Source organism: Lolium rigidum, unplaced genomic scaffold (assembly GCF_022539505.1).
Source record: "Lolium rigidum isolate FL_2022 unplaced genomic scaffold, APGP_CSIRO_Lrig_0.1 contig_15802_1, whole genome shotgun sequence".
NCBI classification, from domain to species: Eukaryota; Viridiplantae; Streptophyta; class Magnoliopsida; order Poales; family Poaceae; genus Lolium; species Lolium rigidum.
In genome coordinates, this window is record NW_025899878.1 from 218,321 (window position 1) to 236,138 (window position 17,818).

Here is a 17,818-nt window from a genome sequence, read left to right on the forward strand (position 1 = left end):
AGGGAAGGACTTTTTTTCTTGGCAGTCACGACAAGAAGGGAAGGGCGGGCCTGGTGCAGCGGTAGAGCCTCACCGCCTGTGACCGAGAGGTCCCAGGTTCAAGTCGCGGTCTCCTCACATTGCACTTCATGAGGGTAAGGCTTGCCGCTAACACCTTCCCCAGACCCCGCACAGTGCAGGAGCTCTTAGCACTGGGTACGTCCTTTTTTAGTCACGACAAGAAGGGTCCTGAAATCCCCACCACATTGGATGGGCCAAACATTATCGTGCACTACCATGCGGGCTGCTACCATGCTCTTGTTCAGACAGCCAGTGGCGCAGAGGTGTCTGTCAGCATGCCACCCAGGCCAGGATGTTTGACGGGGTCGTAGTCCTGAAAATACACCCAAAACACAGTCGTCGCCAAATAGGGCCCCAACTGGCACTTGTCGCGCACATTGTTGGTGGTCCAGGATCCAAGTGATCGTAAACGCGCAAGCAGACTCGTGGCGTGGGAGGTACCATTCGTCAAATGGATTTCACCCTGTTGGCCACAGCATGCTTTATTTTTTCTTATATTAGCATGACTGCTATGCTACGACTTGTAGATTAAGTTGCTTTATTTTCTTTAAGAATTATATGCTGTTTCTTTCCTTTTGTTTGTTGGTTCGAAAAATAGCATTTTACTACCTGGGTGCAATTTCTGTTTTGGTTCCAGCTTGTGAATGACTTTCTACAAAACAAAAATTGTTCCACAACTATTTCTTGGTGTATTCCCTCTTAATGCCTGCACTACCTTGCAAACTCATTGCTGGACGTTTGCTTTTATATTTGGTGTTTCCTGGAAAATTGGATTAGCCTTCCATTGATTCAGGAAAAATCACAATACTCATGGTTCCTTTCAGCACAACTGGTTCCTTTTGGAACCCAGGGTTCCTTTTGGTACCCCTGGTTCCTTTTACTACTCACGGTTTCTTTTGGTACAGCTGGTTCCTTTTAGGGCATGTACAATGGGGGCAGTATGTTGTGGTCGCCCCAGCCATCCACATACACAAAACAGAATGAAGCTAGTGCTGTTGAACATATGCCTCCAGTGGAAGCTACTACATGTGAGGTCATTCTCTTACTTTTTGCACTGACCAACTTTTCAGGCACACTGCAAATATTCATTTCAAGAAATACAACCGTTTATTTCAAATGAATTCACTTAGCGGATTAGCAAAATACCAAACTTAGTCTCAAATTTGACCCAAACACGCTCCAGTATACAAAAAAAAAAAGAGTCGAACATAGCAGGCAGCCTTGTATAGCTAGGATTTTAACCAAATTGAAGATAGAAATCAAAACTGCAGCATCAGGAAAGCTACTTTGACAATCAATTTACCGGATCGAACAAAAGCTACAAGCTTTTAATATTTGCCTGATACAAATGAGGCTTGTCACGGGGTGCCTTCTCTGCAACTCAATCAACTCTCTTTCAGGTCCTGATCAAGGGATCACAACGCAGCCAGTCCCTCACCGAAAGCCAAGCTATTTCATTTTGAGGAAGCCAGAAAATCTGGCCAAAATAAAAATACATCATCTAAGCCTATCGCTTAAGAAGAAACGTTATGGGGAATTAGGGGTTTTTCCAAAATCGGGGATTTTCACCAAATCGAAGATACAGATCAAATCAGCAACATCTAGGAAGCTACTTTGATCAATTAATTTACCAAATCGAGAAGAAGCGATCCAATTTCTTGAAAAATCGTTGAAACCCTTCGCAACTATAGTAGTGAGGGTGAGGCAGGGGACGGACGGGAGACAGGGAGAGGCTCGTACCTTGTAGGAGATCAGCAAATCGACGGTGTTGCCGGCGAGCTGTTGAGGACGAGCAGTGTCTTCTTCGCGCGCCTTGGGTGCTCCCCTCGTTCGCTTCTCTGGTTCAGGATTTGGCGGGAGCGGGAGCGCCAGAGCGGGATTCTGGTGGCGCAGGAGCGCGAGATTTGATGGGCGGCGTGGTCCTTGATCCCCTACGTCGGCCGGGAGACTACTTTCCTCCACCGCGTCGCCTCGGTGGTCGCCTCGGCACTTTTGTCAGGGGGCGGCGACCTCTCCTGCAGGAGACCACTTTGCTCTGCAGGAGGTAAGTTTGATCTAGTTGGCATCTGCGGAACGACGTGGATGGCTGAGGCAGTGGTCCAGCGTGGAGCGTTGCCCTTAGTACCCCTGTTTCCTTTTGGTACTACTGGTTCCTTTTGGTACCACTTGTTCCTTTTCGTACCTCTGGTTCCTTTTGGTACCACTTGTTCCTTTTCGTACATCTGGTTCCTTTTGGTACACATGGTTCCTTTTGGTACCCATGGTTCCTTTTTGTACAAATGGTTCCTTTTGGTACCTCTGGTTCCTTTTGGTACACATGGTTCATTTTGGTACCAATGTTTCCTTTTGCTACCCCTGGTTCCTTTTGGTATCAAAAGGATACCAAAAGGAACCCTGGTACCGCTGGTTCCTTTTCGTACCCCTGGTTCCTTTCCGAACCACCGGTTCCTTTTGATACCCGTGGTTCCTTTTGGTACCCCTGGTTTCTTTTGGTACCCCTGGTTCCTTTTGGTACCCCTAAGGTGATGGATGGTTTTAATTTGCAGCACCTGACCTAGTCTATTGTTGAGCACTAGCATCCTTCAGCATTTATCTGTATTATTAGTAAAATTTTGGTTAACACGCGGCAGGGGGTTTGCGTCTCTGTTTCACCTCTACCGTAACCCCCTCACCAAGATGAAGTTCCTGGAGGATCTTTCGTCAAAAGAGTGTGTTTAGTGCTTGTGTTGTAAGCTTATTTTCGACTTTGTTCATCGAAAGGAATGCGTAGTGCTTGTGTCCATACTGCATTCGGCATTCGGCAGTGTTTTGTTTGCAAAATGTAAATAATGATCCATTTGGCATTTTGGCACTCCGCTAGTGCTAGTCGATCTTCCTCTGTGAACAAACAAGAAAACTCATCATCGCTATACTAAGATCAGGGCAGCGCGGCAACGCAGTGCCCTGATGCACACCGCCGACATGATGGTGGTCACACCAAGCGCGCCCACGGCTCCGACACCCGGAACCAATGCACTTCGCCATAGTGGACCGTGTGTATGAGCAACAGAGGCATCATGACAGGAAATATATTGACACATAATACAACAGTTTCATCAAACCAAATAGTTCCTTACAGTTACACATAGACATAGAGCAGTTTAAGTTCATGAATAATGACAGCAAATAGCTCACAACTTCACATAATACAAACTCAGTTCAGAAATTAACATGACCATGCGACCATGCCTCAAGAGCTCCAACGTCCAGTCCAGCAAGTTCCACAAACGAAAATGCATAAGACAAACGAAAATGCAGTTTAAGCAAGGCAACAAATTGTCCAGCTCCATGCTTGCATCCATCCATGATCCATCTTCATCATCAGAGATATCATTGACAGATTCAGCTGGAGCTTGACTGCTACAGCTTGTCCTTGTTTCATGGCACACCAGCAGGAAGAACCAAAAGTGCCACTTATCTCTTCACCCTCTTTGCATTCTTATCTTGTGACACCATTTGCTTAATCTTTTGAGGCACCGTCTTTGCATTCTTACCTTGTGACACCATTTGCTTAATCTTTTGAGGCATTACAGTGTTCTTCTCGTGGGCAAGAAGGTTCGCCAGAAAGAGTTTTTTCTCTAACTCAGCCTTCTTCTGCACATTGAAATTAAAATGACATAATGCAGGTCAGTATTTTTGAAACATCATGTACATTCAAATAATAAAAATAAGAATGGTTGCGGAATACACACCGGGTTACACATGACTTTGGGCATCTTTACTCCATTGAACTGTTGAATGCAAATCATACATGCAAATGCACTTGATTCTTTATAACATTCCAGACTAAAACTTACCCATGCAAATTTTTCACCGACGGTTTGTCTACCTTCGTCGCCATGGCATGTAAATGGTGAGGTGTAGCCACATCTTCGAAAGGCTTCGTCTACCTTCTTCGCAAATTTTTCACTGATGGTTCCAAGCTCATTGTTATCGTAGAGACAGTGACCTCGTTTTTATACTCCATATCAACGAGAAGCACTATGCCTTCAAAATAGCTGCAAAAAATAATGTATTAGAATGTTGATGTATTATCAATGATTGTATTATGAGTAGAATATTGGACTACTTACGAATCTCTGCTTTGACATCCCTCCTTGGAATTTCCCAATCTCTTTCATAATCACTTGCACAAATTCTTCATCCAACTACACTCAAAAAAATTTTGCTATCAAAACAGCTTTTAACTGACAATCAAGGCTATGTTTCTTGCACAAAACTTACCTGATCTTGTGGTTGGATAATGACTCTCTTCTTATTCTGGTCATTATTGTTATCATACCACTTGAGGCATTCAACAAAAGCACCGAGAAGATTCAGGGCACTCTTAGGATCATTTATACACTTCAGCAACTGAGCCCCCGTCATGATAGTCCCATCCACATTTAACACTTCATCACCATGGCTTCACCAATTAAATACAATATATGAGTTTACTGATAAAACTAAACAGGTGAACCCCTTTTTCACCGAATGCAATGCATTAGCTGTCAAAACAAACATCTAACGGAGCCTAGTAGAGTCAAAAGTTCAGTGAATAAATGAATAAACTTACTGTTTCCCTCGGAGAAGTTTACGGATCACCTCACAGAACGACTGTCCACGCCGAAGAGAGGGAGAAGGTTGAGGAACTTGTTGACACTGACGCAGTTGGCAATGATGGGGGTCCTCCTCTAGGTGCCCACAATCTTGAGGACTCTCATGTGATGGATGCGGCTGTCCACGCCGAAGAGATGGAGAAGGTTGACCTAGACGTCAGAGAGATGGATGACTCTTGTGAGCTCCGATAAATCAGAAAATGAAGACAGTGAAAACTCTTCCATGAGCTCTGATACAACGGACAGTGAAAAAAAGGAAGATGACAAGGAAATGGCTCAGGAAGCTGATAATAATACTTGTTGTGGGTATACTTCATGGGTGTACCATCGATAGTGCCTAGATCCGGTAAGCCCTGGTGGCCCATAGATGGTGATGCTGGCATGAGGCCCATCAGGCGGCCCAGTTGCTGTAGATCAGGATGGATGAAGTCCAGCCCAGGAACAAGGAGCCGGATCCACCAGACCGACGTTGGAAGTCGGATTCGGCCTGGCCCATTAGGGGTAGCTGGATCCGGTACGACATACAAGGGAAGGCGGATCCTTAACGTGCACGGCAAGATATTGTACCGTAGTTAGGTGACTTATATTCCGGCTAGGACTCTCCATGTAAACCCTAGATCCGTGCGCCTTTATAAGCCGGATCCTGGGGGCCCTAGAGGCACAACCACAACTCATTGTAACAACGCGAAAGCGCCCAGATAATTCCAGACAAGCAGCAGTAGGCCCTTCATCCAGCAGGTGTTCCGAAGCTGGGTAAATCGCGTACCACCGTCCCGAGGACTCTCCGCCCTATGGCCCCTATCTCTTCTCCCCCTCATGAGGATCCCTCCTCCGAGGTATCGTCGAATAGGCAACGAGAGTTGGCGCCCACCGTGGGGCCTGCGGCGTCAGGAGGCCGGAACCGGGAGGGTTCCCCATGGGAAGCTACAACGAATCCATCGCTGTGGGGCGTGTCCTTTACGCGGGGAACTTTCCGATCGTCCCGCAGGACGAGTGCTGGATTCCGGCTAGGACCCCCGTCAAGCTCTCCATCGTCCCAATCGGCGGCATTCACATCTTCATCGGCGAGACCGCAGATTCCGACGGAAACGCCCTGGTAAGTAACGCTGACGCGACCGCCGCTGAGGAGGACACAGTCGCGAAGATCCGATCTGAGATGCAGGAGCTTCCTAAGGAAGATTCCGCCTTAGATCTAGAAAATTCAAAACCCACCCAATCCGCCCCTGAGCAGGAAACTACGGTGGAAGACCAATGCAGATCCGCCTGGGTCTCCCAGGTGTTAGAGAAGCAAAGGTGCCACTTCGTGCACTTCCTCGCGCATACCGCAGGAACCGCCCTTCCTCAGGAAGGAGCTAGACCCATGCAGGTTGAAGCTACCGGAGACAGCGACGCCCCGGATCAGCAAGAGGCTGCCGGAGACAGCGAAGCCCCGGATCAGCAAGAGGATGCCGGAGAAAAAGAGGAGCCAATCCTGGGCAACCTTAGCCCGACTTCAGACGATGTTTCAACCATGAACACGGAAGAGTACAACAAGGCCTTGAAGGAACTGGAAGATGAGGAGGCAGCTGAAGCGGAATCCGCTCCGCCTAAAGAGGTCTTAGCGACCATAGTTGGGCTGGAGCAGGATGCTGAGGACGAAGAAACTCCGACTGATGTCGGGTTCCTAGGACCATCCACCTCGGAGACTCCACCCACGCGCCATCACCGGCGCGCCGTGCCGGATTCCAGAGAAGGACACGTCTCCGGGAGCCAGGAGTACCTATCCGCGGAGGAACTCGTCGAGCAGGCTGGCCGGGGTGCTATCGCACACTCGGAAATCCTCAACAAGCCAATAACTTCGGACGATGCGGCAGATCCTGAAGCTTTAGAAACAACAAGAAAGGAGATGCTGAGCACCGCTAAGGTCATTGCCAACACCGTAGCAGCAATGCTGGAGGAAAGGCAAGAAGCTGCCGAAGTAATGGAAAATTTCCTCAAGAGAGAACGCGAAGCCACAACTCTGAGCTAAATGGGAAACCATGATGGAGGACGCTGATAAAGAGGCAGATAGAATCCGCAGGGAAGCCATCGGCCCCCGAAAGATCAACTTCGCAACCCCCTCAAACAGCAGCCGCTTGCCACTCCCAAGGATAACATGAAGAAGGCTGCGGAACTCTTGGCGAAAAAGACGAAGAAGTCAACATCGCACACCTCCGCACTCTGGTAGCCTCAGCAATGAAGCAACAGAGCAAGGCAGACACTTCGCGCCGGTTGGAATCCAACCCGGAACACTGTGTATCCACAGCACAGAAGGACGCCTCCGGGAGGGCTCACCGTGACGACGAATCACGCACCGGATTCTCGGAACGTAGAAGGAAAACCAGAGAACATCCAAATCCAATCCCGGTTCCCTCGAAAACGCCTCCGACGGACCCAAAAAAGGGAAAGGATCCGATGTATACTGGCAGAGACAAGTACCGGAACCCGTCACCTCCGCCCAACGGGTACCCGCGTCCTCCCCCTCCTCGCCGTCGTAGTCCAGCCGGAAACACTAGGCCCCACGGGCCTGGTGGAATCAATATCCGCGACAACGTGGCACCCAGAGGAACAGGAACACGGAGCGCGCGCCGGAGCCCCGTCGGAGCAGGAACGAGGAGCGCGAGCCGGAACCCCGCAGGAGCCGGAACGACGGTAGCAACCTCCACCATGGCGAAGGCAGCCACCGAAGCCAGAGCCAGCACCGGGAAGGACGTGGAGAATCCGAAGGCGGAAGCAAGAGGTCTAACAGGCCCCCTCGCAGATCTCCCTCCCCACCACCTAGTGGAGGAGGTGGAGGCGGAGGTGGAGGCCGGAGATCCCGTTCCCGCTCAAAATCCCCAAGCAACCGCTCACGCGATGCAAGGGAACGCCTCAATGAGTACAGATCTGAATACATTGGCCCAAAATGCTTCGGCAGGATGATCCGGGAGGAGCCTTATCCAAAGGGCTTGAACCTTAAGCTACCCGGAAATCTGAAGCACTATGATGGCAGTGAAAGACCCGACACCTGGATCGAGGATTACTTGAACGCAGTAAACTTCGCCGGAGGGAATCAAAGGATAGCCTGCCGCATGCTTCAGCTGTACCTTGTTGGTCCAACTCGTACCTGGCTTGGTGACCTCCCGGAGAACACCATCTTTTGCTGGTTCGACTTGAAGATTGCCTTCGAGAAGCACTTCAGGGGTACCTACAAGAGGTCTGCCACAACAAGCGACCTTCAAGCATGTATTCAGAAGAAAAGCTAAACATCGCGAAACTTCCTCACACGATGGTTGGCAACCAGGAACGGGTGCGAAAACGTGGATAATCGCACAGCTATGCACGCTTTCATCGATGGACTGCAGAGAGGAGGATTGCTCCGGCACAAGCTCACCTGCCTGATCAATGAAAACAATCTTACGTTGGATGACATGATCGGCATCGCAAGTAATCACACTGCCGTTGACGACGACGCAGGAGGAGAACTTGCCGCTACAGCCATACCCCTTCATCAGCAGAAGAAAAACCGCGATAACGGCGGCACCAGCAATAGCAACAAGCGGAAGAACCACCCCGAAGACCAGAAGAGCGGCGGATCCGACATGGTCGCCGTAGCGTTTCAACGCGGAGGTCAAGGAGGCGGAAGAGGCTGCGCACGTGGGGGCGGAGCCGGCAGGGGCCAGCAGCGCGCTGACGAGGTCACAGCTGCTGGGTTCCGCGCTCCCCAAACCTACGAAGAATACAGAGACATGCCGTGCCTGGTCCATATGGATCCGGCTACCGGCAAATCCTCTCATACTAACCACAATTGCAAGTGGGTCAACGACCTGAAGGTCGACCCGGAAGCAGGCTACAAGCGAGCCCGGAAGCACCACCCACGCGGCAAAGGAGGCAAGAGCATGAACAAGGACGAGGACAGTTCCGAGGCGATGAACGAGGATGACGCCTCGCCGGATCCCAAGGAGGGTCCCGCAGCCAACAAATCCAATCCCTTCATCAAAAAGAGTGCTCGTGCATACCACACCTTCCTCGGAACCCCGACAGTCCGTGCCAGCAAATCTGCGCTCTGGATCCTGAACGCCACAGTTCCGGCTGTGCCGCAGTATGTCAGTGGTCAGAAACTCCGATGGGCCTCATGCCACCATCACCATCTATGGGCCACCCGGGCTTACCGGATCTAGGCACTGTCGATGGTACACCCATGAAGTATACCCACAACAAGTATTCTTATCAGCTTCCTGGGCCTTTTCCTTGTCATCTTCCTTTTTTCACTGTCCGCTGTATCAGAGCTCATGGAAGAGTTTTCACTGTCTTCGTTTTCTGATTTATCGAAGCTCACACGAGAGTCATCCATCTCTCTGACGTCCAGGTCAACCTTCTCCATCTCTTCGGCGTGGACAGTCCCATCCATTACATGAGAGTCCTCAACCCCCTTAGGATTGTGGGCACCTGGAGGAGGACCCCCATCATTGCCAACTGCGTCAGTGTCAACAAGTTCCTCAACCTTCTCCCTCTCTTCGGCGTGGACAGTCGTTCTGTGAGATGATCCGTAAACTTCTCCGAGGGAAACAGTAAGTTTATTCATTTATTCACTGGACTTTTGACTCTACTAGGCTCCGTTAGATGTTTGTTTTGACAGCTAATGCATTGCATTCGGTGAAAAAGGGGTAAACTCATATATTGTATTTAATTGGTGAAGCCATGGTGATGAAGTGTTAAATGTGGATGGGACTATCATGACGGGGGCTCAGTTGCTGAAGTGTATAAATGATCCTAAGAGTGCCCTGAATCTTCTCGGTGCTTTTGTTGAATGCCTCAAGTGGTATGATAACAAGAACGACCAGAATAAGAAGAGAGTCATTATCCAACCACAAGATCAGGTAAGTTTTGTGCAAGAAACATAGCCTTGGTTGTCAGTTAAAAGCTGTTTTGATAGCAAAAAAATTTTGAGTGTAGTTGGATGAAGAATTTGTGCAAGTGATTATGAAAGAGATTGGGAAATTCCAAGGAGGGATTTCAAAGCAGAGATTCGTAAGTATTCCAATATTCTACTCATAATACACTCATTGATAATACATCAACATTCTAATACATTATTTTTTTGCAGCTATTTTGTCCTCTAATTCAAGAAGATCCTATCATTCAAGAACCAGAAGGCATAGTGCTTCTCGTTGATATGGAATATAAAAACGAGGTCACTGTCTGTACGATAACAATGAGCTTGGAACCATCAGTGAAAAATTTGCGAAGAAGGTAGACGAAGCCTTTCGGAGATGTGGCTACACCTCACCATTTACATGCCATGGCGACGAAGGTAGACAAACCGTCGGTGAAAATTTTGCATGGGTAAGTTTTAGTCTGGAATGTTATAAAGAATCAAGTGCATTTGCATGTATGCTTTGCATTCAGCAGTTCAATGGAGTAAAGATGCCCAAAGTCATGTGTAACTCGGTGTGTATTCCGCAACCATTCTTATCTTTATTATTTGAATGTACATGATGTTTCAAAAATACTGACCTGCATTATGTCCTATTAATTCCAATGTGTCTAGAAGAGGGCTGAGTTAGAGAAGAAACTCTTTCTGGCGAACCTTCTTGCCCACAAGAAGAACACTGTAATGCCTTAAGAGATTAAGCAAATGGTGTCACAAGGTAAGAATGCAAAGAGGGTGCCTCAAAAGATTAAGCAAATAGTGTCACAAGGTAAGAATGCAAAGAGGGTGAAGAGATAAGTGGCACTTTTGGTTCTTCGTGCTGGTGTGCCATTAAACAAGGACAAGCTGTAGCAGTCAAGCTCCAGCTGAATCTGTCAATGATATCTCTGATGATGAAGATGGATCATGGATGGATGCAAGCATGGAGCTGGACAATTTGTTGCCTTGCTTAGACTCCATTTTCGTTTGCCTTATGCATTTTTGTTTGTGGAACTTGCTGGATTGCTGGATGTTGGAGCCCTTGAGGCATGGTCGCATGGTCATGTTAATTTCTGAACTGAGTTTGTATTATGTGAAGTTGTGAACTATTTGCTGTCATTATTCATGAACGAACTTGTACTGCTCTATGTCTATGTGTAACTTTAAGGGACTATTTGGTTTGATGAAACTGTTGTATTATGTGTCAATATATTTCCTGTCATGATGCCTCTGTTGCTCATACATACGGTCCACTATGGCGAAGTGCATTGGTTCCGGGTGTCGGAGCCGTGGGCGCGCTTGGTGTGACCACCATCATGTCGGCGGTGTGTATCAGGGCAGCTGCGTTGCCGCGGTGCCCTGATCTTAGTATAGCGATGATGATTTTTCTTGTTTGTTCACAGATGAAGATCGACTAGCACTGGCGGAGTGCCCAAATGCCAAATGAGTCATTATTTACATTTTGCAAACAAAACACTGCCGAATGCAGTATGGACACAAGCACTAAGCATTCCTTTTCGACGAACGAAGTCGAAAGTAAGCTTACAACACAAGCACTAAACACACTCTTTACAACACAAGCACTAAACACACTCTTTTGACGAAAGATCCTCCAGGAACTTCATCTTGGTGAGGGGGTTACGGTAGAGGTGAAACAGAGACGCAGACCCCCTGCCGTGTGTTAACCAGAATTTTACTAATAATACAGATAAATGTTGAATGATGCTAGTGCTGAACAATAGACTAGGTCAGGTGTTGCAAATTAAAACCTTCCATCACCTTAGGGGTACCAAAGTGCAAACATATTCGTTTTGTGGTTTGTAGTAACTCATCTGAGGATGTATTTTTTCCCTTACTGATTACCTTTTTCGGTCTATAATTTTCTGTTTTAGTCACTTAGTATATCTTGTTTGCTTTCCCGTACTCAAGTATGCAAAGCATTTGCTCAAAGATGTATTTCTCTTTTTCTTAGGTTTTCAGAATGAAGCACCTGGCTTTAAGTATAACTCTCATGGAAGGGTGGCACACGCTGGTTTTAATGCAAAGGTGAGTCAGGGGTCTTCTTTCGAGGAACATGTAGGTTGATGCCACCTATTTATCTTTATTGTTTGTAAAATTTCAGTCAGACATTGGAAAAGGGTGTTCTCGGTAAATCATCGTTTGTGTGTCAATTCATCAGGTCCATGAGTATTCTGACAGTGAAAGAGAGGAATTAGAGTATGAAACAGAAATCGAGGATTTGGAGAGCTCACCAACGTATGGAAGAGAAAATGAGCTGGATGAAAATAATGGATATGATCAAGACCTAGAAGAAGACTTCGGTTTTACTTCTATGTCAGATGAAGGGATTGAGGTGAGTTACTACTTACCTGTTGAGTTCACTTTAAACTCTTATTTATATTTAAATAACATGAATGTACAGTAACCTGAAAAGGCCAATAAGATTAACTGTAAATGATAATTTTCTGCATAACTATAGGTAGGAATATTGCATCGTTTGGTAGTTATTGAGTCTGACAATAGATATATATTTTATTTTTTTGTTTTGTAACTATGATAGTACATCACCACTAATATCTACAACCAATTTACCGATAGGATGATACAAGCTTATATTTGAAACAACTCTTCGTTTCCATGATATGTATCATGGAACAAGCTCATATTGAAATTGAAAGGAGCACTTGGAGTTGATTCTTTGTTTTACATAATGACTAGCACCATATGCAGATGCATTATGGATGTTGCATTATAGGTTTCGATATTCTGCTCTTGGCGAGGAAGATCATTGCTCACATGACAGTCTTACAGGATTTTGACTTGAGACATCTTGTAGAAGCAGACAAGCAGTGTATATTAATGCACTTTCTTAATGTTCATTTGATTAACATAGTTGGCTTGACATTTTTATTGGTTGTCAATTCGCTAAAACTACCCTTGGCAACCAGAAGTTTGTTATTCCGTATATCTTATTCTACTGTAAATACATAATATTGTATTGTTGTCTTACTCTGGCTCTCCGCCTTTATGCCCTGTCTTTGTTCTTTAGCATCATCCTCTCCAACTTGTTTCTGCTGCAGGAACAAGAGCCTAAGAGGGAACCAAGGAAGCACCGCCGCAAGGTGATCGACTCTGATGATGAATCTCCTCCGCCAAGGAAACAACCTCTCAAACGTGGAAAGGCAGTTGTTTTTGACAGCAACGAGTGAGAAAAACTACAATCACGAAAGTGCTGTCGTATGAATTATTTATATGGAGTCTGGTAGCTTCGTTTATTTCACTTATTTGTGCGATGAAAGTTGGACATGTTTATGAATGGTGTAAATGGGCAGAACTTGTCAGAAGTTACTGTTATCAAATCGACGTCTTGTCACCCTTTCACATAGCATGTTTGTGTTTTTTTTCCATCATTCTGCGCATGGACGAGTTGATCAAGCTGGGTAAAATTTCCTGTTAATTTTGTATTTCTCGTCATTCTTGGAGCGCACTTGCAGTGAGGAAGAGCCGCTTGAACCTGAACCAGGTTGTTTTCATTGATTTGTTTGTTGATTCATCCGTGATTTGATTCTCTCCAAAATTTTATAGGTACACAACTTGTGTCACAATCAATCTCACGGACGCACATAAGATCCAACAGCATGCGCACTGAATCGCCTATTCTGTATAATCCAAAGGGAACAACTCGAATCGCAGTGTGCCCATCAAGAGTACGGACAACTTTTCACCGGAATTCTTGGCACCGCTAGAATTGCATCATCCTGTGGCGCCACTAGTATCTAAAGAAGCACTACTTTTTTCAAAATGCTTCGTGCAGTCGCACCCGAGACTCGTGTTAGTTTATTTGTTCTGAATTCTGAGATGTCGACTTGTGTGGTAAGTTGCTGCCGGGTCAGCAGAGAAAATGAACTGCAAAACGAAACGAAAACGAGCAAGGAGGGCAAAGTATCGTTCCGGATCGCATCGGGCCGTCACGGGTGGGCCCACGCCGTAGCCCGCAATCCAGCAACGTTTCTTCCTCCTCCTGCTGCTTCCCCTCGCCCACTTTTGACCCAAACAAACTCCGTTCCCCTTCCCACCGACGCGACCCGACCGGATTTCCCCCGCCCCCAAACCCTAGCCAGCTCGCCCGCCCGCCGGGCCCGCGGAGCCGATGCGGAGGCGGCTCCTGGAGGGCGCCATGGCGCTCGCGGTGTCGCCGGACGCCAACTCGTCGGGCGCCGCGTCCCCGCCGCCGTCGTCGGCGGCGTCGGGGCCGATGTCGTGGCTGTCGGGGTGCCACGGGGCGTGGTACAGCCTGGCCGTGATGCTGCCCTCGCTGGCCTTCGTGGGGTTCCTGGCCTGGCAGGCCCGCCGGAGCTTCCGCCGGCTCAGCTACGGCCGCTCCCACGTCGTCGTCGTCGCCTACTACGCGCTCCTCTGGGCCGTTGCCGTCCTCAACCTCCTCTGGTGCTTCCTGCAGGTCCTGCTCGCCCGCCTCCGTTACTTTTCTTTTCCCCCTCTGCTTTTCTGACTCGTGGAGGATCATTCGTAGAACCCGTGCTCAGCTTCTTGTTCTAGAATCCTACTAATAGTCACTAGCGACTCTACTACCGAAGTAGGGGTAAACGAATTTCAATTGGGCATCATCACGTTGTGGGGGATCAGCTGCCAAAAGGACTGAACCGCTGATTGTGAATAGCGTCCTTAGTATTCATAGGCAAGGCAGCTTTTGTATGCTTGTCAGTGTATTATTGAGAGCAGCATAAGTGGGTACAAGCTAGGTGGACTTTTCATTAGACACATCCTCCTTGCATACATCAGCTCTGCCTTTTGGTGTTTCAACCTGGCAATCGATTAAGTCAGTAGCAAGCTAGGTAGGTTTTGAGGCTGTAATGATTAGTTAGTAGCAAGCTCTGGTAGGCATCTATTGATGTTCAAAACTACAAAAAACTTTAGTGCATATTGGCCTGCTATTAGATTCAGATTGTCTGAGTACACATTTTGCCTGGTGGTTAGGTTCAGATTTAGGTGTATTTATTGAGTAATTATACCGATCTTATGGATAATTGAATAAGCAACTCCGCTCATTTGCATGTAATTTCGTACCTATTTGATCTTTAGTAATGTTGCCCATATGCCATATGCACATTGTATATTGTCTGTTTTCTCTTATTCTTGCATAACACTTATTTTATTGCTTCATTGGCAGGTGTGGCAGTGTATGCCTGATAGGGCCTTTTCATGGAATGTGCTCTCATTGTTTACCAAATCTGGAATGTTATTCTTGGAAGTTAGTCTTATAGCATTTCTGCTTCAAGGAAATGAAACCAGTGGTTACGAGTCTTTGGCACGCACTTTTGTTATCTCCGGAGCTGTAGTCTGTGCCGACGTACTGCTCAAGGTATGTTACTGCTCCACCGTGCTACGTTTCATGATTCTGTGACATCTTATCATTATTTGTAAGAAAATATGCTACTGAAATAATCAAACTAAATTCACTAGTTATCAGGTCCATCATGTTCTTTCTCTTTTAAATAGAATAATATGGTCGCCAGTGTTTTCATATTTGACTGTGTATTGCAAGTCGTTATCTGTGTTTTGTTCTGATGCTAGATCTTGCAGGCTCTAGTCTGTTGTAACTGTAAAATGAGTTTTTGGCTGCTCTAAAAAAAATGCCCCATGACTTAACTCTTCACACCTATATTGCATCACATTATGTTGCAGATGATGCTTGAGCAATAGTTTTTGTCATGCGTTATAGCTAGGGAGTATTATGTTAGCTTTGGACTCATGTTTCCTCATTCTGCAGACTATATATGTATTTGGCTTTAGCGTTCCTTTGTTTATTGATGCTGACCAAGGAACTGGTGGGAAATGGGGTCTATGGATTCTTCACAAACTGGTGCTTACAGGAGTATATGGCGTGATTATGTTCATGTATCATTCAAGGTGGAGGGACAGGCTACCTGGTAATTAATTACTCTTCCGCCATATTATTATGTATGCTTCAAGCTCTGCTGGGATGCACGTTACAGTGCTGCCAAGCCCGCAAAAACAGCTGAGTTACCACAAAATGAATCACTAAACTCCTGCAATGAAAAATCTGGATGCTAAAATGCACAAAGCAGCTGAAGCTTGCGTCCCTAATTTGTTGTTTTGATGACCATCATTTTCTAATGAATGTCATGACCTTTGTATTGCAGCAAAACCAGCATATTACCACTATGTGTGTGCAATGCTGTTACTGAATGCCTTATCGCTGTTTGGCTGTTTCCTTGCTGCTTGTGGAGCTGGATTTGGTTTATGGTACGTAAAGAATACTATATCTATATACTATAGTCCATTCTGTATCTGAGAGCAATATTTGAGCATTTTGTGTTGTGCAGGTTGTATAATCTCACTAGTGTCTGTTACCATTCTCTTTACCTTCCACTGCTCTATGTGACATTCTTAGCAGACTTCTTCCAGGTACCTTCTTTCATATGAATTTAATACTTTGCTTTTCGTAGTGCCATCTTCTTGAGCTTAAGCAGTGCTTTTATGTGCCTATTTGTTCTTATACTGATTGTTTGGGTGTTGTTTGTTTATCTGTGTGATTGTAGGAGGAAGATATGCTTCTCGAGAATGTATACTACTCCGAGATGAAAGATGCTGGGTTCTTTGATGCTGACTGGGATTAATCTACATATAGCCAGATTACCACGATGTATGTGACTCGCTTGAATGCAGATTTGCACGGTGTAGCTTCATTCTGGAAACTGAATCTTAGAACAGAGATTGTATCATAACGAGTAACAACCATCATAATCAATGAAAATATGTAAATTTATTGGTATATATACTCTTAACCTGTGTCTGTTATCATCGGTCGCCCAACTTAACAATGGATGGATAAAAATTATGGTTATTCTCTCACCTCAAGAATTAGCTCTGTTTGATTTGCCACTATATGAAAATGCCATATCACCCACAAGATGCCTAGAAGCCTGAAATCCTGAACTGGTGCTACATGTATGCAAGACTTTCCTTGGTTATTTGATTTGGTAGTCTTTTGAAGTCTGGCTGTATCAACTTTTTTTTTGACTGCCTCCCTGTACCAATCGTTATAGTATGGTTATGTGGAAAAAAAATTCTTGGTGTAGTAATCAATAGGTATTTCGAGTTGCCGGTAGATGTCCTACCCAAGTAGGAAATTCTGAGATTCAAGGGCGTCACAGCATTTTCACCGGTGCCCCCCCCCCCCCCCACCCCCCTAAATAGCCGTCGGCACAGCCGTATCAGGCGCTGGCACGCTATCCTCCATTTGAGTTTGCTACACGCCCTGCCCTGTCGTACCCCAACTTCTGCGGTGGCCCACCTCGATGGAGAGGTCGACGGCTCGGGCCACCGCTCCTTGTTATCCTCCTCGCGGGTGAAAGGATCGTATGCCGCACCTAGGGGGGGTGAATAGGTGCTAATCAATTTTTAGTTCTTTTTCAATTTAGGCTTCACACAAGAGGTAAATTCTCTAGATATGCAACTAAGTGAATTTACCTATATGACAAGGATATCAACTAAGCAAGGTATAGCTACGCAATAGGAGATAGAGTGGGATAGAGGTAACCGAGAGTGGAGCACGCGATGACACGGAGATGATTCCCGTAGTTCCCTTCCTTTGCAAGAAGGTACGTCTACGTTTGGAGGAGTGTGGTTGCTACGCAAGCCAAACCAACAGCCACAAAGGCTTCACTCAGCTGTGAGCAACGCCACGAAGGCCTAGCCCACTTCCACTAAGGGATTTCCTCGAGGCGGAAACCGGGCCTTTACAAAGTTCTTGGGGCACACATCCACAACCAAATTGGAGGCTCCCAAATCTGTAACAATACAACAATCAACAACAACACATCAACAACAAATCAACTAGGGAACCAAATAGGAACACTAGCATGAGATCCCTCAAACAAGAGAGGGGGAAATGAAGAACGCTTCGGTGAGGATGTAGATCGGTGTCTTCTCCTTCGAATCTCCAAAGATCAAGAGCTTTGGTTGGGGGGGGGGAAGGAGATCTTGCAAATCTTGAGTTTCTTGAGGTGGCTCTAATGGAGGTGGCTTGGCAGATTTCTTGTGTAATGATTGAGCAAGCAACCAAGGTAGAAGAAGGGGGTATTTATACCTCCCCTCAAAATTGAGCCGTTGCAGCTTCCGGGGGGGGCCGGATATTCCGGCCTAAGTAAGGGCCGGATAATCCGCCCCC

General features: G+C 46.5%; 2 protein-coding genes and 1 long non-coding RNA gene across 3 annotated transcripts; all 3 read left to right on the plus strand.

Moving 5' to 3' along the window:
* The first annotated feature begins 129 nt into the window (after positions 1–129).
* Positions 130–12,928, plus strand: LOC124680414 (protein LEO1 homolog). The gene is made up of 4 exons (XM_047215481.1): positions 130–1,093; positions 11,587–11,652; positions 11,786–11,959; positions 12,687–12,928. The coding sequence occupies exons 1-4, from the start codon at positions 983–985 to the stop codon at positions 12,813–12,815; spliced, it is 480 nt and encodes a 159-aa protein (XP_047071437.1). The 5' UTR covers positions 130–982; the 3' UTR covers positions 12,816–12,928.
* LOC124680416 lies at positions 9,420–10,678 on the plus strand. The gene is made up of 4 exons (XR_006995510.1): positions 9,420–9,574; positions 9,651–9,725; positions 9,802–10,145; positions 10,246–10,678. It is a non-coding gene; the product is annotated as an uncharacterized LOC124680416 (long non-coding RNA).
* An 813-nt stretch (positions 12,929–13,741) lies between the features above and the next one.
* On the plus strand, positions 13,742–16,420 carry LOC124680406 (protein CANDIDATE G-PROTEIN COUPLED RECEPTOR 2). Its single transcript, XM_047215473.1, has 6 exons — positions 13,742–14,065; positions 14,795–14,986; positions 15,395–15,554; positions 15,789–15,891; positions 15,972–16,053; positions 16,188–16,420. The coding sequence occupies exons 1-6, from the start codon at positions 13,757–13,759 to the stop codon at positions 16,263–16,265; spliced, it is 924 nt and encodes a 307-aa protein (XP_047071429.1). The 5' UTR covers positions 13,742–13,756; the 3' UTR covers positions 16,266–16,420.
* The last annotated feature ends 1,398 nt before the right edge of the window (positions 16,421–17,818 follow it).